Raw genomic sequence first — 24495 nt, forward strand, 5'->3', positions numbered from 1 at the left:
CTCTCCTGACCTTTTGCCAGACCTGGGACCAGAGGTGCTGGGGCTCAGGCTCAGATGCTTTTACTGCCAGGTTGCCAACTCGTGTACCTTCAAGGATGGGCAAGGGACCCAAAAGAGGAGAACTTCTCCTATAAAAGAAGCAGTGCATGGCAGTGATAGAGAGTAGCTGGTGGTTTCAGGCTCAGCACAGGCCATGAAGGGGTAGCTGCAGCCTTCCACAGAACTCACTGCTTCAGGATGGGAATGAGAATAGGTTTTTCAAGATAAACTAGAAATTCAGAATTGCACATCTAATGTCCTGAGTTTGAAGGTGAGTTATTCAAATATTTCAGAAATGCTGGGAAGCTTATGCCTGCTCCCAGGCTAGCATTTTTCTGTTTTGTCTCTGATGAGAATGGTAGGTCCCAGGAAAGAGAGCCAGGCATCTCTGTCTATGGACACAGAGAGAAACAGCAGCTGGGCCTATCTAGGAAAGAGGCCTTCTTGGAGGAGGTGGCACTGAGTTCAGACTTGAAGGGTGGGGGAGATGGCCTCCGGGAGGATGTTCCAGGCAGAGGGAGCTTCAGCTCTGCTCAGGAGAGAGCACTCCCTCTGTCCAGGGTGGTTGGGCTGTGGGGGACCCAGGACACCTTGACTCCTGAAGAGGTTAGGGTTCCGTCCAGGGGATGGTGGGTCTGTGAAGAGTCCAGCAGAGGCCCAGGGGACCTCCAGAAGATCTCATGGACCATTTTATGAGGTGTAGCATCAGAGGTGATTGGGGTCCAGGCTTCAGGGACAGAGAGTAATAAGCAGACCAGACCAGACACAGTGACAGAGGGGACGCTCAGGACCCAGCCCAGCTCACGTGACCCAGCCTATGTGACCTTGCTAACTCACGTAGGCCTCACAGCAACCCTGTCCAGGTCATTATCCCCACTCTGTCTCCCCCCAGCGTGCACAGGCATGTATACACCTCCATGCACGCATACACATACACACCAGTTGCTGGAGAAGGAATAGAGCAGGCCCTGAGGCAGCTATATTGCCCCCCACCTGTGCGAATGCATCCCAGGTTGGAGAGTGGCCATGTGGAGCAGAGCTTCCAATTCTCCTTCAGTGGCATTTTTGAGTCTCTAACTGGACCAAGTACACTGGGGGTTTTTCTTACTCCTCTTCCCATGGTCTGATGAGGGTGGTGTTGCTATCCAGTTTCACAGGGGAAACAACAGAAGCCAGAATGGTGCAGGGCCTGCCTAGCGTTGCCCTTACAATAGCAGCAACAGAACGTAGGGAAGAACACTACTCCTACCACAGTGACTTCTCCAAACCTCACAGCTCGGAAATTAGAGAAGGGGCACCAGCTGTCAGAGGCACAGCTCCAAGTGCCTCTGCCCCATCCCAGTTTCCTCCTCCTCTGGCATCTTCCTGTGTCACCCCAAGATGTGGCAGGCAGTCTGGATTCTTCCAAGCTCCCCAGACAGCCATCAGGGTCAACCAATCAATGGCTGCTGTAGTTCAGACATATGACAAGGTAGCTCTGTAGCTTTTAGAATGGACCCAGAAAACTAGAATGCCACTGGGGCCAGGCAGGCAGCATAGGTGAGTGGCCTAGCTGGAACTACATGGGGATCACCACGGTGTCTGGAGACCACACCCTGTCTGAAGGGATGTCCCATGCTCACCTAAGGCCACATGTTGCCCTGAGAATTCAGGCCACATTTTTAAACGCTGGCAACTGATTTACTCTTTTTAAAGCATCTCTAGGGGCCAAACCTGACCCACTGACAGCCAGATTATAACTGCAGCTATAGAGTTTATAGGGCATCCTCCCACAGAACTCAGTGGGAGGATGTGCCATTGTGCCATTCCTCACTACAATAGTGACACTACGGTTTACCATGTGTTATGCACACACTGGTTGTTTCACGTGCACTGCCTTGTTGACTCTGAGTCCCTTTCCACCAAAGTCACTGACCAAGCAGGAGAGCCTCATGCAGGGCCACAGCTGAATTCTGAGGCTGGCACTAAGCCCAGTGCCCCCAACTCCCCAGCCTGTGGCTTAGGAGATGGTACTAACAGGTAGGCTGGTCTGAGAACCTACGAGGGGAGGAATGCCCAGGATCCAAGCAGCGTGCTAGTTGGATCCTCCTGGGGTGTCTAAGGGGGATTTGAGATGGCACACAAATAAGCCTATAGACAATGTTTCTAGTTATGTATCTGTTTTTAATGTGTGCTTTATGGGTGACAAGGGATCCTGAGTGTCAGCCTATGGTAGCATATAATGTTTTCTGATCAAACTAATGAGTTGATTTAAAGAAATACTTAGGTCTACGGCCATGCCACCCTGAACATGCCCGATCTCGTCTGATCTCGGAAGCTTAGCAGGGTCGGGCCTGGTTAGTACTTGAATGGGTGACCACCTAGGAAGACCTGGTGCTGTAGGCGTAAAAAAGAAAAAAAAGAAAAATTTAGTAAGCAATAGAGGTGGTGGCAATGGATATGGCAAAAGCAGAGAGGCAGAGAAGAGATTTGAGAAATTCTGGGCTGGTCATCTAAGAGCTTTGATGAGTAAAGAGGAACTCAGGTGAAATTTAGATCAGGGAGAGAAAGGATGACAGTGAGTCAGATTTCCAGTTCTCATAAAAAGCAGTGCTCTGTCCATTCTGAGCACATCTCTATGAATGAGTGAGCTGTCAGTCACTGCCCTTCAGTACCCTACGGCTCCCTAGCCCATTCACTTCCCCCTGCCATGTGGGCACTTGAATTTGAGATCTGGTGTCAGCTGACAGGCAGGAGGGGCTGTCTAATAACAGGTGACACCACAATTGATTTAATGAAGAAAATGAGCTTTGTAAGTGACTGGACAGTGAGGCCTGGCAGGCAGACCCAGGCGAGGTTGGAAGGGGCCCTCTGGATGCTCATTTCTATTGCCCTCAGTGGGACCTTCTCTGAGACCTGGTACCTACCCTTCCTGGTGGTTGAGGTCTGTACTTCCCAGGTGCTTACTCTGGAGTAGGCCCAGCCCAGAGCTCCATACACACCATGTCCATGAACTGTCACAGGGCCCCGGAGAGGAAATCAGGTGCTGAGGTTACGGGCACCTGGCCCTAGGGCCATAGGTGGCTTAGCCACTCTCCTAGGCACCCTTTCTCCTTCTCCGACACTGGACCTTGCCATGGGGCCATGGGCACTGTGGGTGGTCTGGTTCAGGATCTGGTTTGTTTAGGAAAGAAGCCACAGCTCTGACCTCTCTGCCCTATGCACGCTCAGATTTTCTTTGGAGAAGAATGTTCACGTGTCCTGGCAGTTCTCACTGTTCTGGCTATCTAAGGAAAAAAGGGAAAATCTTCTTCAAAATGATTGAAATGAAGGTGTTATGTGGCAAGACATGTGACTGTGTCTCTCTCAGCTGAGGAATCCAAATGCCAGCTTGGAATTTGAAACAGTCACTGGTTTCTCCTCTTTTCACCTCCAGAAATGAGAGAGGAGGAGGGAAGTCCTGACTCACTTCTGCTTGACATCAGACCCAGACCACGGTCCAGGCCAGATGGGACCTTTTCACCACCATTGAAACCCTCTCTGTCTGCAGAGTGGGACTGAGGGGACTGTCCCTACTTGGCGCTCCCATTCCATTTACCCTTTCCTGCCCACACTGCAGACACCATTGTTCCCATTCTGCAGAGTGGCTGTGGAGGCTCCGAAAGTCAGAAAGGCAGCCCTAGCCAGTAAAAGGCAGCTCAGGGTCCATCCATGCAAGGAAAGCCCAGGCAGCACCCACCTGTCTAATGGGTTTCTCTGGTAGTCCCCACTTCTGCTTGTGGGGGTCATCTACTCAGTGCAGAAGACACACAACCCTGAAAGAAGTAACCTTGGCTAGCCTTTTCTAGTTGTTGGGTTGCGAGAGTCACTGGGGTAGCTATCTGAGCATGGGGAGGGTCACAAGCAGAGACCTGGAGACTCAAGTGGGTGCATGGGGTCAAGGGCTGGGGAACAGTGGGAATGAGGCAGATCTGGGAGCAGGGGACTCTAGATCAACACAGTCCATGCAGACAGAGCCTCACTCAGACTAATTCCCTAGGACCCCAGCTCCCTCAAAAGTGCACAGAGGTGATTCGAATTCTGGTGCATGCTCCACATTCTCCCTTCTCTGTTATGCCCAGCACCAGAAACAGCCACCCCGGGGGTCACCTGGGGACAATAGGCAATGCCCTGGGCCTTTGTCAATAGCGTAATTTCTCTATACTTTCTCTTCCTACCCCCACACTCCTGGACCCTCTGGAGCAACCCAAGGCCTCTGTGGAGCCCAGCATTCAGCCTCTGTGCCATGTTCAACAGCTTGGGCCAGCCCAACCCAGCGCCAACCACTGGGCTGATTAGCATCTCAGATGGCTTCCTGTCAGGCCCCTGCCAGGCCTTGAGGCTGCTAGCTTTCCTAGCTCCTGTTACCAGTGCTTGAGCCTGGCCACCCTCAGGGGCTCAGCCAGAGTCTACCCACCCACTGGGATGGTCATTGGACTCCCTGGAGGGGGCGAGATGCCTCAGGTGGCCTTTGATAACGATAGCCAGAGACTGTTCTGAATGAACAATTCTTCAAGGGTGTTGACCCCTCTTTCCATAGCTCTCTCTTCTAACTTTCTAGAATGCATTTATTCACTCATCCATTTAGGGTGAGCCCATGTTGTCCCCTGGTGGCTTTTCTTGGCAAACTGGCCCTAGGCCAGAGTCGTGCCTCCCCACACCAGGCTCCTCGCTCTCCCTTCCCACTATACCAGCTTTAATTCACTTCCTCAGAAGCTTCAGCTTCTTCTCTTTGCATGCACTGTTCCCTTTCTCTTACCATGGCTTCCTCATATACCTCCTTCAGGTCTCTGCTTTAAACATAACCCGGAGACCTTTCTTGGTCTCCCTGTTTCAGTAAGTAGCTCACCTGTCTTCTCACTCATAGCACCTGCTCTTTCTTTGATTGCATGTGAGAGGTACTTTGTCCAATGGTGATATCTTGGGTTCTCAAGCCCAAATAGGTCAGGATTCGAGCTCCACCATTTACTTAGCTATGTATTCTTGGGCAAATGGCTTCACCTCTCTGGGCCTCAGTTTCCTCATTTCTAAGTTGAGAGAAATAACAGAAGATACTCATAGTAGGTTGTTGTGGCTACACGGATTAATATAAGAGTACATTTAGAAAAGAACATATACTCGTTAGCTTCTGATGACATTGGCTACTTGTCTGCATACATTGTAAGCCCCATGAGGATAGAGATGAAATCAACACTCTCAATAGACATTCGTTGAGTAAATGCATGTGTCAAACCCTGCTTGGGCCTGGGGCTGAGAAATGAGTTCTTTACAATCCCACCCCTCAAGGAACTCACAGCCCAGGGAGGAAACTCCACAAGGGAAAGCAGGCCAATGCAACTGAGGACCATAGGCCTTTCCAGAAGATATCTTGAATAGCAGCCTTCTTGGTGTCTGGGAGAAGCCAGGGGCATGGCATGGGGCATGCTGGATGGGCACCAGCAGTGTGGCTAAAGCTAAGGGTAGATCCACTGGGACCTTTGGGGGCTGGCAAGCCCAGCCCAGAGCCTAGAACTGATCCAGAGGCAGGAGGGGCAGGAAGGCTGGTTCAGCCCAGGTGTGTGCAGTGGATTATTGGGGCAGGGGGAGGGGGAGCCAGTGAGGAACAGCAGCAGGGACCCAGGCTGGAGACACTGAGGCTCATGCTGCCTCCAGCTTATTCTCCTGCCCAGAGCCCCTCAGACTCTGCCTTTCCACCAAGTGCTCATTTTAAGTCAGCCATTACTTTGGCACTGGAGTCTTTTCAACCCCACATCTCAGAACCATAACCTAAAGAAGGAAGTCCTTTTTTCTGAGCTTCATTTTTTTTCTCACTGTTTCTAGTCACAGCTTCTATGTTCTTTGGTTTTTGGTTTTTGTTTTTTGCATCCAGTCTGGTCACCGTCCTTTGGGAAACCTACAGAAAGGTCCAGGCCTCTACCACAGTTGTTCGTGCACCTACCTATACCCCTTGGCTCACAGCTTCTGCCTTCAGCCAGCCCTTTACATGCTGGCCACACCACCCTCTGCAGTGCTTTCTCTGACACGCCCTGCCTCCTCCCCAGCCCAGGCTCTCTTTGGCCTGGCCAATGCTCTGAAATTGCCGTTATAGGTGGGGTTCTTTGGTCTGACTCTGCTTAGGCCAGCTGGCTGCATCCCTGCCCCAACACTCACCTACAGGCTCTCTGTTCTCCAGTAAGGAACTACCCGGGCCTGGGCCCTCCTGAGTTTAATGGCCCACTGTTATGCTAGGGTCCCTTCTCCTCAGTGCTGTCTCTCACTAACCTTGCAGTCCCACTACTGCAGCCTCTCAAGCCTTCTCTTCATTGACCAAGTATTTTCACATGGTGTGGCCAGTTGTCTAACAGAGAGGGGCCAGCCCTGTCCATTCTAAGTGCCTGAACTCTAGGCCAGTGCTCTGTGAAATCCAGTCTAGGAAACGTCAAATGGTAGGTGGGGGCAGCTATCTATTCTGCTTTTCTGACTAAAGCAGAAGTTTCCCCAATTCACAGGGCTGCTGCACAAGCTTCAGGCCCTTCCCCAGTCCACTTAACTAACCCCTCTTTGCATTCCTGGGTCAGAAGCCAGAGGGGAATTAGTGCCACCCTAATGATTGACACTTGCCCAGGGACCTCACCCTCCAGGAGACAGAATCCATTCTCCACTCTGGCGGGTGCTTTGTGGGGGATAGACAGGTAGCATTCTCCATCTGGTCTTTCCCAGCACCCTCCCAGCTGTCTGGGACACAATGTTCTGTTTGACCTTAGTTGCCAGGTGAAGAGTCAGCCCAAAGCTCACATAGCCATCCTAAGCCACATGGCGGTCAATGGCAAAGCCATGTCCCTAAAGAGCACCCCCCGCCCCCAAGCACTTGGGAATTGACCCCGCGCCACTAGGTAGGGCAGGCTGCCTGGTCACATAAACACAGTTCGTTACAGGAAGATGAGGAGGGCTTTAGGTGTTCATTCGACACACTGATTTTAGGGACCCACACTGATGGGGAGAGTGGTATGCTTGGCCTCAGGAGAGGGGACGGTTGAATCAGCCCCAAGTGTCCCATTTCCTGCTGACTGTCTGATATGGCCTAAGCCGATCTCAGGCCTAGAGCACATGTGCACTAAGTCACCTGGGGTGGCCAGCTGTGGGCCCACAGGCAGCACTTTGTGCTTTCAGCTTGCGGAGCACAGACCACCTGAAGTAATGCCACCAACCCAGGCACTGATGATGACTGCCGACATTTGGGAAGGGCTCGCCACATGCCAGGCAGGTGCTGGATCAGCTCTTCACATACAGCATCTTCACATACATCTACAACAAGCTCTAACAGCTTCCTGAGTCTAAAGCCTCATGAGAACTCTGGCTAGGCACTTCTCAGAGTCACCAGAATGGAGAAGGCCATGCATTCATGGAGCTTTCCTACACGCCATGCCCCTTATCTGGCATGAACCCTCATATTGACTGTGTGTATTAGAGATTGTGCCCATTTCCCAGAAGAGAGAACAGAGGTGGACTGCCTGCCTCGAGAAAGCACACAGCAAGCCCATGTTGGGACTAGGCTATGTGGATCCAATCCCACCCTCTTTTTCACGTGGGTAGGCAGGCCGCCACTTAAATAACCGAAGTTGGGTTGGTAGGGTGGCTGAGTTGGTGGGCACAAGCAAGGTGCCATCGACTTGGATTTTAGTCCTAGAAGGAGGAAAGCCAGGTACAGTAGGTATACTGCTCCCAAATGGCTTCATTTTATAATAGAAGGCACTGACCCTGAATTTTTTTTTGTATCATCATAGTTACCCATGTCTTATGAAAGTGTTTTGCTCCAGGAAAATGTAGTGAGGGCTTTCCTGCCTATGTAGAGAACTCTGAATATAATTTATACTGTCTTGACAATTCAAGCTTATGATGAAGACAACAGTGTGGGACTTAGAGGAGTTGTTCCATAGGGCCTGAACTGATGCCCAATAAATGAGTTGGATGGACCATTCTGGGTTCAAGTATATAGGGGTGGATGAGGGCTGCAGGGTGGTGGGCAGGTGGCCTAGCATCTCAAGGTTGGAAGCACCTTTGGGGGTCAGCCAGAGAGGCCATCCCAACCCAGGAAGGGCGGGGGCTCTTCTACCTCTTGGGAAAATGGTGGAAGCTAGTGCTTCAAGGAGATCTCCACAGCTCATGGCTGGAGATGATTTCATTTCTGGCCTTTTGGAAGCAATGAGCAGACCAGCAGCCACTGTCTTCAGAGATTAAGACTTCAGCTGCTTGCCTAAGGCTGTGCAGTTAGTTCAATCACTTGATGCTACTGGCTGAGCACCTACTTTGTGTCTAGTAATGCACTGAGTGCTGTGGCCACAGACCCCATCTGGCAGAGCTTCCATCCCAGTACGAGAGCTACCACTCAACTAAGTTAGAGTGTCAACGTCAGTGCTGATAGCACTGAGGTTGCTGATGGCAGAGACGTAGGGTGCTTTGCTTCCTTGTAGACAGTGGCCAGGGGAGGCCCTGCTGCTAAGATGGCATCTGAACAGAGGCTTGGTGAGGTGTGGGGAGCCCCAGGAAAGAGCATGTGTGTGCCCATGGATGTGCATGTGCATGCCTGCATGGTGTAGGGTGTGGGCCCCTGGAAGATTTAGAGGAGGTGTGGGTCTACCTCTTGTTGACAAGGCAAACACGGAGCATAGGGGTGCAGCTGGGCTTTCAGCCTGCTCTAGTATACTGCCTTTCCAGAGGCCAGCCAGCAGGGCATCATCTCTCAGGTGCTCAGCCTAGCGTGAACTCGTGTTCTGTTTAGGCTTCATAATTTAACAGTTCTCCACATGTCACTCTTCCTTCTCTGGCAGTCAAAGCTCTAACCTCTCTACTTTCCAAAACAGAGAAAAGGGACTCAGAGTTCCCAGAGGCCTCTCTGCATCTGAGATGAAAAATCTTGGAGGCTCTGCACCCTGCTCCAGTCCTGCCTCTCTCATCCATAGTCTGGACCAAAGGGTTAAGTAAAAACTGCTGAAGTGTACCTGGAGGCTATTGCCCTCACCTCAGCCCGGCTGTGGTTTGCCACGCACGCACATACTGCAGCACGGGCTCTGCTCTGCTTTTTCCTCCACCCTGTCCTTCCCTCTCCCGCCCCTTCCCAATCTCACACGTATCTCCTATAATGCCTGGGCAAATGCCGTCTCCTCTACAGAAAAAATATTTGCTGAATAAATAAGTGAGTGAAGAGTGAATGGGAAATGTTAGAGGCCTCAATGCCAGACAGTGGCTACTGGTGTACTCATTGCTTCCAAAAGGCTAGAAATGAAATCATCACCAGCCCTGAGCTGTGGAGATCTCCTTGAAGCACCAGCTTCCACCATCTTCCCAAGAGGTAGAAGAGCCCCTGCCCTTCCTGGGTTGGATTGGCCTCTCTGGTGCCTCCAACTTTGAGATACTAGGCCACTTGCCCACTACCCTGCTGTCCTTGCCCAATACCATGCCCCAACCAGCACAGCCATGGGCTTCATGCTGAGCAGAGTAATGGAGGCTCTCCAAGTTCCCAGGCTATTCATCAGTCTTCCCCCTTCCACCACACTACACTGGTGACTATTTAACAGGCCTTCAGAGGGTCATAGAGGTGACGTGCCTAGCACATAGGATGCTGTGGGAGCCTGCCCTAGGCTTACTCTCTGCAGAGTTCCATGTGCCCCAGACTGGTTTGGGACACCATGATTGGAGAAGCAGGTAGTGGGTACAGCCCCTCTCCCCGGGGCCCTGCCAGTGTTTGCTATCTCCTAGCCTTCCAGGTTCCTCTTGGCCTGTCAGGGTCTTCATAAGACTGTGGCTTCCTCTGAGCCCAGCCTTGGTCTACCTTAGCCCCTTCTCTGACACCCACAAAGGACCATGCGTGTGCAGACACTCCTCTGTGGGCACAAGGCCATGTGTGGCAACTCACACCTCAGTACCAGTAGCACAGGTGCCTGACATTTAAGGTCTCCACAAACTTAATTTGGAAAAACAGAGGACAAAGACATAGTTTCCAAGGCTGAAGAAGACAGGGAACATTGCCAGAGTCCCTCTCTGTGCCATGCTCTCTGCAGGGGTCTGATGTCAATCCACTCACTGCCTCCCTGAGGAGCTATTCCCCACTCCCCACCAAAGCAGGGGCATTGTTTGGTCCTTTTCACAGACATGGAAACTGAGGTACAGGGGGGCCATCCCCCAAGTACCCAGCAGAACTGGGAGCTCCTGACCTTGTGACCTTCCCATAGCTGGTTGTGGTGCAAGGCAAAGCCCAGGAAATAGGCCATGATGGCAGCCATTCCTTGGTACACAGGCTGTGATTCCCAGACAAGAACAGCCATGTGTTCATACTGGCACAGAGACACCACAGATGGCTCAGTACTGTTATTGGTACATTCTCCACCCTGGGCCAGTTCTCCCCTGTCCCATGGAACCCTGACTCCTGAGGATAGAGGGACGCCTGGTTGGAAGTACTCCAAGCTGAAGCCTACACACTCCCCCAGACTCTAGGGCAGCCTCCCCAGATGTAAAATAGCCCCACCAATTCCCGATGAAGGATCTGAGCCCTGTGGCCACAAAGAGATTGAATCACACACAGAACCACAGTGTTTTGGAAGAAGGACACACACCAGATAGGGGTCCACATCAGCCCATCAGCAACTCATGGGACAGCACTGAGCCAGAGGAGGGCACTCCATCCCCATCATGCCTACTGGGAGCCCCAGGGCTGGTGGCAGTGGACAGTGAGCCATGAGACAATTACAATGCAAAGTGTAGAGGGATAAGGACCAGGATGTGGGGAGGAAGCAGTGATGCCACTAATAGGTACCTACCCTGTGCCAGGCCCCATGCTGAATGTGGGAGACTCAAGTGGGCATGAGGGCTGAGATGGAGAGAGCCAGCCCAGGGCCTGATATCAGGCAGACACACAGCAGAAAGCTGTCAAACAGACCTGGTATGCATGCAATAACAGTCCAGCCAGTCTCAGAGAGTGTGCTGGGTGTTAGTAGGGTAAGGGTGCCCAAATGTCAGGAGGGCGGATCAGCCCCCCACACACACTGACCTCCCTGGACCCAAGCCTGGGACTTTCTTTTTGGGGGCGATGCATGTGCACATGACTCATTGTGCCCATGTAGACAGGTGGCCAGCCCTGTGTTCACCCCAGCTACAGCCAGGGAAGGGGTAAACCATGGAAGCCTATAGCTGTCAAGAACATGGACAGGGACTACTGAAGCTCACCACCCTCCCTTCCCTGTCAGCTAAAGAGGACAGCCAGCTCCTGCCCTGCCCACCCCTCTCCCCCACTCTGGAAAGCAGGCTGATACAGTAATCAGGATGCCACATATGGACCCTGGAAGATGAGTACTCCCCAGGCCTTTGTTCACCTTCATTATTCAGGTTTTTTTCCCCTGTCATAAAAATGACATTTTTAATATGTGGAATTTTTTTTTAAGAAAAGCAATATGAAGAAGACTTTTATTGTCAATAAGCTCTACTTTTTTAACCAGTTATCTTAGTTTCTGCTCTAGGTATTTTAATTGAAGATTAACTGCTATTAAAGAGTACACATTTAAGGAGTGCATGTTTAGAGTATTAAAACTCTGCTCCCTCAGTTGTGGGGACAGTCTCCATGGGGGGCCATCAGGAACCATGCACTCCCCTACTGTCTGCCCTAGGTGCTGTCCACGGAGGAGGGTACAGGCAGGAGGGGCAGGTTGGGAAGAGTCAGGGGACCACAGTGGCCTCCTGGAGGCAGAGCCAGCTGTATGTCTTACTCCCATCATCCCTCATCCTGACCAAGGAGGAAAGCAAAGCTCAGAGTGAGGCAGTAGGGCCACTGTGTCACATGGCCTAACATCCAGACCCAGCCACAGGCTCAGGGCTCCATTTCTAGCAGCACTACATCACCCATCCCCTACTTGTCCCTTGTCCTCACTGCTCTCTGAGGCCTGGTCACTGTCCTCTGGCAATTACCTAAGACTGATTTAGTGGCCACTATGTTCCAGGAGCTGAACAGAACCTACTGAAGCCAGCAGTCCCCAACCTTTTTGGCACCAGGGACCGGTGCTCCTATAAGAATCTAATGCCTGATGATCTGAGGTGGAGCTGAGGTGGTGATGCTAGTGCTGGGGAGTGGCTGCAAATACAGATGAAGCTTCGCTCATTCACAGGCTGCTCACCTCCTATTGTGCAACCCTATTCCTAACAGGTCATGGACCAGTACCCAGTACTGGCCCATGGCCCAGAGATTAGGGACCCCTACTCTAGGGAGTCTCTTGTTCAAGAGGTGTGTTTGTGTACATGCTGGTGCATGTGTGCATGCATGTGAGTGTGCATGCACATGTTTGTGCATCACTGTCAGTCTGGCCGAAAGGTGGCCCTCTTTGCTGCTGTCTGATAGAAGAGAGATGGCCCCTTACCTCCAGCTACCTAGAAAAGAACTTGTGTCATCACTTCTCTGCCACTATGTGGCCTTGGGAGAGTCATTTTGTATCCCGGGGCCTCAATTTCCACCTCTAATGATGGAATTGATGGTGTACCCTCCTTGTGTGAGTTGAGGAAAAGTGCTTTTCCAAACCTTCCTGGACCAGGCCTTGTGCCAGACTGTGGGATCTAGTCTCTGCCCTCAGAGAGCCACCTTTGGTTAGAAAAGGGAGCTCACATGCATGCACCTGTGATGGAGGTCATGCGGGGTCAGGACCAAAGCCCGTGGGTACCAGGCCATGGTGCAGCAGAGAGGAGTCCAGCTCAAACCAGACTGAGTTTTCACTCAGCCCACCACATATGTCATCCCTGTGTGTCTCAGTTTCCTTGCATATAAGCAGTCCCCTGAGGAGTAGTTGTGGAGTTGATGAGCATTGTTATGAAAGACTTCTTTGAACAGGGCCTGGCATATGGTAAAGGCACCCCCAACGTTAGCTGGTGTTCTTTTCATGATTTTCAAGAAATGGCTGGTGCCCAACTTTGGGGCAGTGTGGGTCAGGCCTGCCTTACACAAGATGGTCTTTCCACTTCAGGCCTCCTCTCTGCTATTTAAGCTACTTTCAGTGTCTTTCTGAGCTGTGGCCAAGGCCATTAGGCTCCCCCCAACTCATTGGCAGCTGGAGCAGAGCAGCTCCCAGGGCTTGTCTCTGGAAGTCTCTGGAGATGAGTTGCCTACTCATCTAGCCCACACTGCTTACTCACACTGCCCGAGGTGTGGTGGCCTCCAGCCATGCCATTTTGCCTTTTGCCAACTGCTCCCCACTCAGAGGCAATTTCAGCCCTTTGGCCAGGTCCACAGCCAGACTCTCAGGCCTGTGACATGTGGACAGCTTTGTAAAGCCCTGGGTCTGAATGGAAATCATTGCTGTGTGACCTTGGATGGTTACTTCCCCTGCCTAGAAAGTGACTTACTTATAGAATATCTGCTGATCTGTGCAGCCCAACTCACTCAGCTCCCTCCCTCCCTCTGCCCTGGAGCACTGCAGGGATCCAGCCAGGCCCAGTCCCTATACTCTAGACTTCCCTCTCCACTCAGAGACTTTGTCAAACCTCAGCCCAAGGCCCAGCCAAAAGAGTCCCCGGGAGCAGTTCTGCCTGGGCTCGCCTTTTGGAAACTCGGCTACTCAGAGGCAGCTCAGCTCCTTCCCCAAGTTGCAGGGCCTCTACCCAGCATACCCCCCACCCACTCATGGAGCTCCTGGCCCATACCCCCTGAACAGTCAGATACCCACATGGCTGTTTCCACCTGTGCTTATAGGGAGCGTGAGCTGAAGGAAAGGGACTAGGGTCCAGGCTCCCTGAGTACTAAGGAGCAGGCCACCAGATCTGGGTGAGCTCGGTATGTGGGATGAGAGGGTAAATGCACTCCTGCCTCCTCCCCCACCACGACCTCTGATATCCTGCTCTCCAAGCCTCCTATAGATTGACAGGGCCTGACTTGGCTATGGAAGGGTGATTAGGAGCCAGACAAGCAGATAGATGAGTTCTGACTCCCTTCAAGGGGGAGTTTGACTTTGAGAGAGAGCCAGCTGTCAGGGCCCGGCCCACTGGCAGACAAGACAGAGTATTGGTGGGCCAAGGTTGCCAGTAGTGTCCCTTTCTGGAGCTGCTAGCTCCAGAGACCCAAGGTCTGGATGTGGGGCAGATTGTGTAGGGCCTTGGTCCCTATGGAGGAGGGAAGCCAGAAAGGCATCAGAGAAGGCCAAACCAAGATATTAAACCTTTCCCTGAGAGACTAAAGGAAGAGTAGGGTTTTACAGGTAGATAGCATCGTGGGTCTCCCAGGCTGAAGGAGCACCTATATAGAGCCAGGGCAAGGGTTAATAGTAGGGCCCTGTGCAGGGGTGAATGGTGCTGGTGAGAAAGCGCTGGATCTGCAGGAGGCAGTTGATGAGGAGCTGCTTAGAGGAATTTGGACTGAGGAATGGTTGAAGATTTCTGAGCTGGGAGGGATGATCAGGTTTTGTTCTGGAAGGATCTCTTTGACCATAGACACAAGAGCAGATCAGTAGAGAGAGCTAGTGGGAGAACAGCCTGGTGGCTCCTGCCAGGAGGCCAGTGTCCACGGCCCCAGTGCCAGAAACCGCTCCTGCAGGACCTGCTGGGGCACTGAGGGAAGGGACCCTTGAGGAGCCCAAGGCAAGCCAGCAGAGCTGCCAAGTAGGCTCCCTACTCTCAGCTGTACAACCTCAGGCAAGGGTTTAAACCTTGCCTAAGCTTCCAGGCTGCACACCAGGAATGGCCTTCATTAGCCCTACAGCCAAATCAGGGGGATATGGCCCCACCCCAGGTGGATATCATGACTACCCTGGGCCTCTCCTGAGAGGGATACACGGGAGCCAGTGTTGGATGATATTAGGTAGTTCAGAACCCCTGCCAAACCCACACCAACTGTGCCTGTCCCCCAAACACCCACCCCTCTGTGTGATAACAAACTTTCCTTCGCTTCAGCTACTCTTCTAATTGAGCCTCTGTCTGATTCTAGAAACCATTTCAGAATGGTTTTGTTTTTGCCTTAAAACAGAATCTTTCCTTCCACATAATGCACTGGTTTTCCCTCCCCATGCACCCCCAATCTCCAAAGACTTGACTACATTATTATTTCAATTTATACAGTTTGGAAAAGATTTCTGCAAAGGGTCTTTTTTTGTTTTTGAAGAATTCATCATTGCTGCTAAGAAGCTTAATATAAATTAAAGAAGGAATTAGGCAACATTAAGACATCAAAATGGGGGTATGGGCACCAACTGCCTCACTTCCACCCAATCAAAGGCGACACATGGAGCCTGTCGAGTGTGCGCTCCAGAACCTCAGAAAGCACGATTCACGATTCCAATAAAGGGCCTGTTCTGTCCCCTGCCTTCCCTTAATTCCCTTTGTTTCAGGGACAGCGGAGAACATTTCTGATAAAAACTTAATCACCTTATCTTTTAAAGCAAATTGTGTCTTTGTTTACATGCAGGACCCATAGCTGGAAGAGAAAAGAGGGAAAACTAGGTGGCTGTCCACTCCACCCAGCCACTTAAAGGCTTCTGCTCCCAAGGATAAACTCAGAAACCAGGCCTGACTGGGAGATGTCAGAGGATTCTAAGGTTACCACCACCCCTCAAAGAGGAGTTTAACAGGAAGGGAGCCGACTGCTATCCAGGCTCTCTCTCTCAGCCAGTCTCCCCTTTCTCTACCCAAGCAGCACTCACACTGGCCCCTTTTGCCAGCCCAGCCCTCCCAGTCTGGCCTACCCCTGGCCTCATCCTCAGCAGTACATCCTGCACAGGCCATTATGTTGGCCACATCAGAGGTCTTGTCAGGTCCTGCACCACCCATACCTCCCATGATCACCTGTGACCTATTTGGGGTGACTTCAAAATTGGGGACAGGTGGGCAGAGACCTCTCTCTTCAGGTGAAGTGTGATACTGGAGCCCACTGTGTAGCAGTACAGCTGCCCTGTTTGAGGGACCTCAGCCCGACTGCTCAGGGCCACCTTATTGAGAGAGGTCCCCTCCTTTGAGCAGCCGCTCCTGCTCACAGGGTTAGCATCCAGTTCTTACTCAAGGCCTGGCTGAATTCAAGACCTTGTATGGCCACCCAGCTCCAGCTACCCCATACGTCAGTCCAGCCCAACTGCCAGGCATGTACCTCTGAGCTCCCTAGTCTATCTGTCATCTCCAGATGCTAACCCCAAAAACGGCCTCGCCCCTTGCCCCGGCTCTCTTTCTGCCCTGTCATTTCAGCCTCTCTTCAGAGCTGCTTATTCCAGGAGGGGGCAAGCGCTGGAGTGGCTAGAGTTAGCTACAGCCCCATGGGGCCACCAAGGGGGCTAGCGACCCCAAGTTGCTTGCAAGGGTTCAATTCCCACTGGGAGGGTACAAGCCACCCACCAGTGTGGAGGCCCCTCTTGCATTCTGTCCCCCAACATGAAAGCGACACCAGCAGTTGGAGGCAATTTACCAGCCTTTGATGGTCATGTCAGGGCAGCACCCATGGCCAGGGCTTGGGAAACAGTTGTGCTTCCCGCATTCTTCCCTGATTACCCCCAGCCTGAGCCAAGACCCAGCAGCCTCCAGCCCACTATGCCTTTGTGTGGAGTTGGCGCTCAGTGAGAAAGGCCAGCCTGGCCCTGGGAGAGTGTTCCCAAGGAAAGCCATGGGCAGCAATGTCAGCCCCAGGGTCATGCCGGCCCACCCCCGCTGCCTCCTTGATCTGAGCTCATCAGGAGTAGAGCAGGGCTGCCGGGCTCCAAGAACCCCTAGACTTGGGGAGAAGGAGCAGGGGATGTCAGCTGAGACCCTGTGGAATGATGGTCATAGTCTGAACCTCACACGCATGCTGCATTTATTTCACCCTCTTGCCCACCCTGCCGTGCTCCAAGTCACATGAGGTGGGAGCCTGCTCTCTGAGTCTGGGCATCTCAGTGGGCCACAGGCTTTCAGATAGGTAATATCTTATCTTGGAAGTTTGAGACTCTGTTGGACCTCTTCTCTTTGCTGCCCTGCACTCCTGGGTTTTACTATTCATTTCCTGTTTTCATCCAGCAAACCCTCCCTGAGCCCACATGCCAGGCCCCGTGCCCAGCACTAGAGAGGTAGTCCTAACAGACCACCAAGGAGATGAAAACATAAAGCAAAAACCACACTAAGTAGGGTTCCAGGAGGGATCCCACTCAGCCTGGACAGGTAAGGGGGAGCCTTCATTTGGAGAGAATGGCTTAGCAGGAGTTGTCCAGACAGAAAAAGCCAGAAAAGTGTTCCAGACAAAAGGAGTGCATTATGAAGGCCTGATTGATTTCTTCTGGTTGAAGCATGGAGCATGGTTGGAGATGGGGCTAGGGAGTGAGCAGAGGTGAGGCGCAGAGGGAGGCACATGCTGGATGATGCAGAGTTGCAGATGCCAAGTAAGAGGACTCTATGCCTGGCGGTAGAACCAAGCCCAGATTATGTGTCTGTGCCTTAGAGCAGCCCCTTCACAGCAGAGACGGGACCAGGGAGGGGCAAGGATAGAGAGCAGGGGGTGAGCCTTTGGGAGGTTGTGGAGGGTGAATTCCTAAGCCTGTGCCTGCTTTTGGTGCAGCAAGAATTACTAGTCTTGGTGCAGCAGCAGTGTCAGAAACATGGACTTCCAGGACCTGAAAGGAGCCCTGAGCATTGCATGCCTCATGGTTCTACTCAGCCCTGTCCTTTACCAGGCAGCGCTGGAGAGCTGTAGAGACCATATACCATGGCCGAGATGGTGGTGAGCTTCCTGGCCCAGACAGCTCTGAGAGCCTTCACCACCTGCCCTCCCTCCCTGCCCATCCCCCTGGGGCCCTCTCCCTCTTCTCTGCTGCCTCCCTAACCCATCAGTTTAGCAGCCAGACTACACTAGGAGGGCACTGCCTCTTCTGGGTGCAGGAGGCCATGCCAATAGCCCTGTAGTAGACAGCCCTGTGAGTCAGAGTAGAAACTTGGGAAATAAAGAAAAGTAGAGGGAAGAAGAAAGTGTTGTTTGTAACTGTACTCCTGACCCCAGATGGCCTAATGGATAGCCTTCTAGTCTTTTCTTTCTTCATCCCAGGACTGGAGCCGAACTCACAAAAATTTTGATTCCAGCATGTTTTTAATTAACGTTATAACATCATTCTTCTTTGTGTAACTTTAAACTTTTCTCAGGTGTCACTTTTCATGTCCCAGAACATTTTGCCACAGCAAATGCATGCTGTTCCTATCCTGACTGTGCTCCCCTTGGTCTCAGCATGCCCTCCCTGGTGAGCTCACAGACTGGGGATCAGGAAGCCTCACTGAGTTGGTCTTTCTCTGTCTCTCCAGAACTGAGTGACCTTGGGCCAGTTACAACTCTTCTGGGCCTGTTTCTTCTTCTACACTGCATTGTGAGGATTAAGCGCCTCCATGTGTGGTGACACAAATCTCCTGTTGCTTGATAGAACTGAATTCCTAGAATTGGGTTGCTGGGTCCATGCTGTGACCATTTGGGTTGCTTAACAGCCAGTGCTTGCCCAGCAGGGCCTCATTCAGTATTCATTCAGCAGTATTCTTTGAGCACCTATTACAGGTGATGTTCTAGGTGCTGGGCTTACAACGTGAATAGAGAGGGGAAAATCCTTGCTGAGATAGGATTTATATTTTAGCAGGGGCAAACAACCAATATCAAATTAGGAAATAATAGCATATGTTAGAAGATGATAATAGCTATGGAAAATAGAGTGAGGTAGGAGGGGTCAGGGCAGCAGAGGCGTGAAGGTGGTCAGGAAACCTTTATTAGGAGATGACTGTTGTACAGTGATTCCAGGGAGAGGTGAACCTGGGAGCCATTGGAACTCCTGGGGTAGGAATCTCTGAATGCACAGGCTCAGGTGGGAGTACATGTGACATGTACTGGGCATGGAGCAAGGGTGCAGTTCAAAAAGTCATATGGGTCAGGTGGGAAGAGGGGGATATAGAAGTCAGAGGCCAGGAACCATCCCAGGAGAGGCCACACACTGCTGCTCCACCCACACGGCCTCCCAGAGAGAGGTTCCTAAGAGAGAATGGTATCTCCATGAGAGATTGTCCTACTTCCCTCTGTGTCCCCAGGGTCCATAGGAAATGCTTAGGAACCACTAGTGGATGCTGGGCAGATGGATGGTTGGCACTCAGGCACCACCCTCACCATTCTGTCCCCCTAGGTTGGTACATGGCTCCTGCAGGTCTCCAGGACCTTCCTTGGTTTGGGCTTCTGCAGAGCTAGGCACATGGGGTGCCTTATGGATGTGGTATGCTGCAGGCCACATGCCTTCACCCATCCTTGAGTGTCACACTCATATAACCCTTGGACTTGGCACTCAAACTCTCTTTGCTTCAGACCTTTGCCTGGGATCTCTGTGTGGCCAGCCCCATGTCTTCTGGCCCCCATTCCAGAATTCTTCCTCAGAGAAGTCTGCCCTTGGCACATGGGACTTGACTGCTGTCCCCTCCCAGGAACACAGTGGTTTTGTTTCCTTGATTGCCTGGTGGCTATCTAGATTATCTCACTGACTTGATTACGGTCTGCTCTTTCTCAGACTAGTAAACTCAGTGGGCCAGGCCCTGGTCTGCATGTTTCCCACCAGTGTCCCTCAGGCCTGGGGCATCCATGAATATTTTTGAGTGAAAGTCCAGGAGCAGGATGGGAAGTTCAGCATGACTCCAGCCACCTAGCACCCTGACCTGCCCCTCACTTCCCTCCATTTGCCACTGCAAACAAAGCAGCTCCCATTGACATTAATGTGAATCCAAACAGCCCAGCAGCCCCAGCAGACAGGTCTCTATTGGTCAGGTTTTATGGGCGATGTGTTCATGCCACCTTGGAATGGAGTAGAGGTAAACAAGCCTGACCATCTCAAAAGAGCAATTAAATGGCCACTTCTTCACCAGTGCCAGATAGATTTTCCAGCTCTGTCTGCTTTAGGTAGTGGGAGATATGCACTGTATGTAACGAGAGCCATTTTGGGCGAGATGGGCCGCCGATTGAGCCACACCTGTCGCCCCAGCCTGACACAGACGCCGGGGAGCCCCGCACCTCTTCAGCCATCAGACCTCCTGGCACCAGAGGGAGACAGGCTGCCCATGCCATTTGTCAGGGTCTGGTGCCAGCCACCTTCTCTGTTTGCAGAAGGAAGACCGGGGCTCTGATTTGGAGAATCAGATACCTGCAGGCCTGGCGCTTGCTCTTAGGGGCTGGCCCAGGGCCATTCCCACGCCCCACACCCCATCCCAGAGGCAAGGAGACCAGCAGGGTGTGGAGCCTGAGATTAGACATTGTGCCGCCTAGCAGGAGGGCTGCTCCCCTTGGTACAGACCCCCAAAGGCCCACCGTGTCCTGGAGCCCCGTTAATATCAGTTTGTGTCTCAGGGGATGCAGACTTTGCGATGGCTAGCAATCTCACCTCCATCTGTGGAGAGAGAAGCAGAGTCCTTCTTGCAGTGGGGAAGTCATTCAGAGCCTCCTAGCCACTGTTTTAAATGTTCAGGAGCTGCAGGACGGGTACAAAATGCTTTTACAACCTGCATTACCCTATAGAACCATTTTTGGGAGTCTACTTAAGGTGGACGCCCCCTAGAGTGACGGGCTGGGAGTAGTAGTCTGCATTTGCCACAGATGCAGGCCCAGGGATCAAATCCTATCTCTTCTTGACTAACTGTGGGGCCTCAAGTAAGCCATTGCCCTCCTTGCTCTTAGGGCTCCATTTTCCCATCTGCAAAATTGAAGGGGTTGCTGAAATCATTAGCAAACATACATGGAATGCCTGCCTAGTCTAAGCAAGAACTAACCCACCTGCCCCTGCCCCCCAGCACTCCCCTAATTGAGGCACACTGGGCCAGGTCCTCCCATCACTGAAGCTTGACACCTAAGCTCCATAGCTGGCTTCTCTTCTGAGCTAGCACCCAAGCAAGACGGGCCAGGGAGGAACCCCTTTAGGTGCTAGCAGACGTAGAGCACGGTGCCTACCCTCAACTTACCGCCAGATCTGGGCATCCACTGGCCGATGCAGCCCCACTAAGCAAGTCAGAAGTGCCTCTGGGGGACACAGAGGCCTACCAGGACCCTTCATTTGGCAAGCAGGGTGTGGGATGAGCTCTATCCCACTTGCCCTCACCAGGTTATGAAGGCTTCATATCCAGCTCACCCAGAAGTTCCAGGTGCTGCCACCCAATGGGCCTGCTTGCTGCATACCCATCTCGTGGTGCTTCCTCAGCTCAGCCTTGCCACAGCCCTGCCAGCTTGCTCCCACCAGGGCCTCCTAGCATAGTTGTGGTGTTCACGGAGGGTGACAGCTTGTACCAGGGCTCTCCACTGATGTAGAGCTGCGGTGGGGCCTGGCATCTGTGCTCAGGGCCAGCTGAGTGGTCTCATCCAGGCCAGCAGCCCACAAGGAGACTGTGCCGTACTACCACCAAGTAGATTCCTCATAAAAACAAGCCCCTGATAAAGGATACTATAACCTGGTATTTCAGGACAAGCAGGGTGGGAAAAGAAGAGTATTCCAGGCAGAGGGAACAGTATATGCAAAGGCTCAAGTGAGATGGGAGCCCAGGAGCAGCCCTGTGTTCCTCAAAGCTGCAAGGAAAGCACCAAAACAGTTGGCGGGGGGCGAGGGCGCTGGAAGATTTCCACTCAGTAGTTCAGCTAGAGGGAGTGAACAGAGAATCTGTACTGTAAATGAGCAAGTAAGACAGGGTGGGAAGCAGAGAGGCTGCTTCCACCCCCACTTGGGGACAGGGGAACAGCATCTATCTTCCAGAGCCCAGTGAGAAGGACCCCTAACAGGAGCTCTGGCCAAAAGAGTAGGGTCAACACCCTGGCCACTCTGTCCTCCTCCCTCTGCTCTGCTGAGGTTCCCATTAGCTGAACTCAACTAGAGGCCGAGGGCATGGGAGCCCACAGTGCCGTCAGCAGAGATCAGCATTTCAGGCCACAGAGCGGTGGAGAGTGGAAAACGCCTAGCCTGGTGGGCCTCAATTTTGAGGTATGGGTCTCAGCCTGAGTATGCCGGAAAGCAATGGGACCATTCAGAGCAGAGGAAGGACATGGACACCGGTTCTGGGGCTGATCCCCACGGGGCCCTGAGTCCAGGACGGGTGGGTAAGCAAGGGACCAGGAGACCAAGGCAGGAGACCTACTGAGCTCCAAGCTAGGCAGACCAGTAGCATAAACTAGTGTGGTGGGGTGGGTAAGATGCAAGGATTTAGGTGACAAAGTGGACCACAGTCCTCAGAGATCCATTGGCTAGGGAAGGAAGCAGAAGGGGCAAGCCCAGAGGGGCGTTGGGGGTCTGAGCTCGGCCTAAGGGTAGGTGGGTGTGAAGGTTGGCCAGTACAAGTGCCCATTCAGGGTATCAAGTGAGTAGCCTAGGGAGTGTCAGAATGACAGGGTCTTCCATTGTGCCTTGCAGGTGGCCTCAGCCCCGAGTCCAAGAAGATCCTGACTCTCACCCTCAAGAAGCGGAGCCGGGCTGGCCGAGTGGAGGCAGCCAAGCAGGAGGAAGGCGTGGATCGGTCTGAGCCTGCGCAACATGTGGCACTCAGCCTATCTTTTAAGCGTTATGTCTTCGACACCCACAAGCGTATGGTCCAGTCTCCCTGAGTGCCCCAGTGATCATCCCCAGGACCTCCATGCCCAGGCCTAAGCTAGGCCAGAGTGCCAAACACCCAACCAGACATGCCTTGACTTCCTGCAGTCTCCCCACAGCCCTATAGGCAGCAGGCCCCCCAGGCACGGCGTTCAGCCCCAGTGAGAAGCCCAGGGAGTGGTGCGAAGCAGCGTCCTTCCACCCCTACACCCTCCCACTAGGGGATAGCATCCAAGGAAGAATGGGCCTCGGCTGGAGAGCTGGTAGCCAGCGTCTCCCAGGCTGCCCAGCTGGTGGCCTCATGGAGGGTCGCTCCCCACTCTGTCCTCATCTGGCTGCCGGGCACTTGCCAGCTGCAAATAAATGTCTCATGGTGTCCCCCACTGCCGGTCTCTGCGATTTCACCTGAGGGATCCCTCACCCATACCCAGGGCTTCTGCCAAGGTGGGCTGAGGAGTCCACAGGATATTGGAGCCTAGGCCAGGCCGGGTAGCCCCTGGGGTCTCCTGGTCCTTCAGAGGGCATAGGGGTTCTCTGAGCATCTGAGTCCGAGAAGGACACCTGCAGGATGTCAGGGTACAGTGGGGTACTGGGCCAGGGCATTGGGCAGAGGTAGGCTAGAGGGGTTTCTCTTCCATTCCGACTCTAGGAGTCCCTAGGTCCCTGCCTTCATGTTTGGGGCCCACATTCTCCCCTGAATTTGAAAGTGAGGGCCGGTAACAGCCTTGCACAGAGCATACTGTAGGCCAGGGGAAGTGAGATCAGACCTTGCTCCTCTGCCCCCTGCACCCACCTTGAAGCCCAAGCTATTGATACTCAGAAAAGGGTGAAATGGCAGAACCAACTGATTGAGGGGAAAACAAAGCTTTTAAAGATATTCATAGGATGAACAGGTGTTCCAACGTTCCTTTATTTGGCCTCCAGACAGACGAAGAGGCCTCCCTTTTATCTCAGTAATTGGTTGTATTATACTTTAATTTTCAAAAATGGCATTAAAAATATGAACAGAGGCCGGTTTCGATCAAATGACTTAGAGTTGTTAAGCCCTGGCGCTGCCAGCAGAGAGGAAGAAAGGAGTGATGCTGCAGAACATGCTGTCCCTGCATGCGGCGGCCCACGGCAGGCAGCCCTCATTAGACACACTAGCAGTAGGACAGGGCCCCTTGTGAAAGGGTGCAGGTGAAGGCGGCTGGCCAAGACCCCCACAGGCCCTTGTAGGGACCCGTGAGGGGCAGCAGTCAAGGGCGACAGCTGAGACCTGGGTGGGCAGAGAGTGTCCAGGCCTGGCCCCCACTTCTCCCTGGGCTGGAAATGAACCAGAAGAAGAATTTGGGGAGAATGACACAAGGCCCTGAGCACGACTCCTTCTTCAGCTGTGGGATCCCAGGGGATCTGCCCCCCAGCTCCTGGGAGCCTTGCTGCCACCACCTGACGGGATGCCTCCAGTAATGGCAGTGGGCATGTTGCATGGCCCACCTTGCCACTATGGGCCAGGCTTTGGCCCCTCTTCTGTAACCCCCACCCCTGCCCAACAGACCATCTCCTTGGAGAGATGGTATCGTTGAACTGAGGCCGCTCTAGCTCAGGGAGGCAGCAGGCTCCCAGTGAGGACTCCAGGGCAAGGCCCTGCAGCTCCTGCTCAGCCCATTGCTAGGGGAGCAGGATAGTCCTTTGTGAGTGCCTAATGGTGCCAGGTCCAGGACTGGCCACCTCCCGTGGCCACTCAGCTCTTTGGAGTAGACACAGATGGGTGGAGCTGGGGTCTTCAGGGACTTGCCTCTTAGATGAGGAAAACCCCATCCACCATCATTCTCAGAATGTGAGCAGCTGAGGCTGGAGAGGCTGAGTAACCCCACAGCCAGGCCGAGTCTTCCTTGGCCAAGGGCTGTGAGGTCAACCTCTCCATTCAGGC

At 52.9% G+C, this 24495-nt stretch overlaps 1 protein-coding gene and 1 non-coding gene across 2 annotated transcripts in view; both read left to right on the top strand.

The window, feature by feature from the left end:
* EEFSEC (eukaryotic elongation factor, selenocysteine-tRNA specific) overlaps positions 1–22597 on the top strand; it is a 152697-nt gene extending 130100 nt beyond the window's left edge. Inside the window, exon 6 of the mRNA XM_011385874.2 lies at positions 22407–22597. Within this exon, the coding sequence (XP_011384176.1) occupies positions 22407–22597 (191 nt within the window). The remainder of the gene's footprint in view (positions 1–22406) is intronic.
* On the top strand, positions 2306–2424 carry LOC111734153. Its single transcript, XR_002778338.1, has one exon. It is a non-coding gene; the product is annotated as a 5S ribosomal RNA (ribosomal RNA).
* Positions 22598–24495: the final 1898 nt, after the last annotated feature.

The sequence above is a fragment of the Pteropus vampyrus genome, unplaced genomic scaffold (genome assembly GCF_000151845.1).
Source record: "Pteropus vampyrus isolate Shadow unplaced genomic scaffold, Pvam_2.0 Scaffold818, whole genome shotgun sequence".
Classification (NCBI taxonomy): Eukaryota; Metazoa; Chordata; class Mammalia; order Chiroptera; family Pteropodidae; genus Pteropus; species Pteropus vampyrus.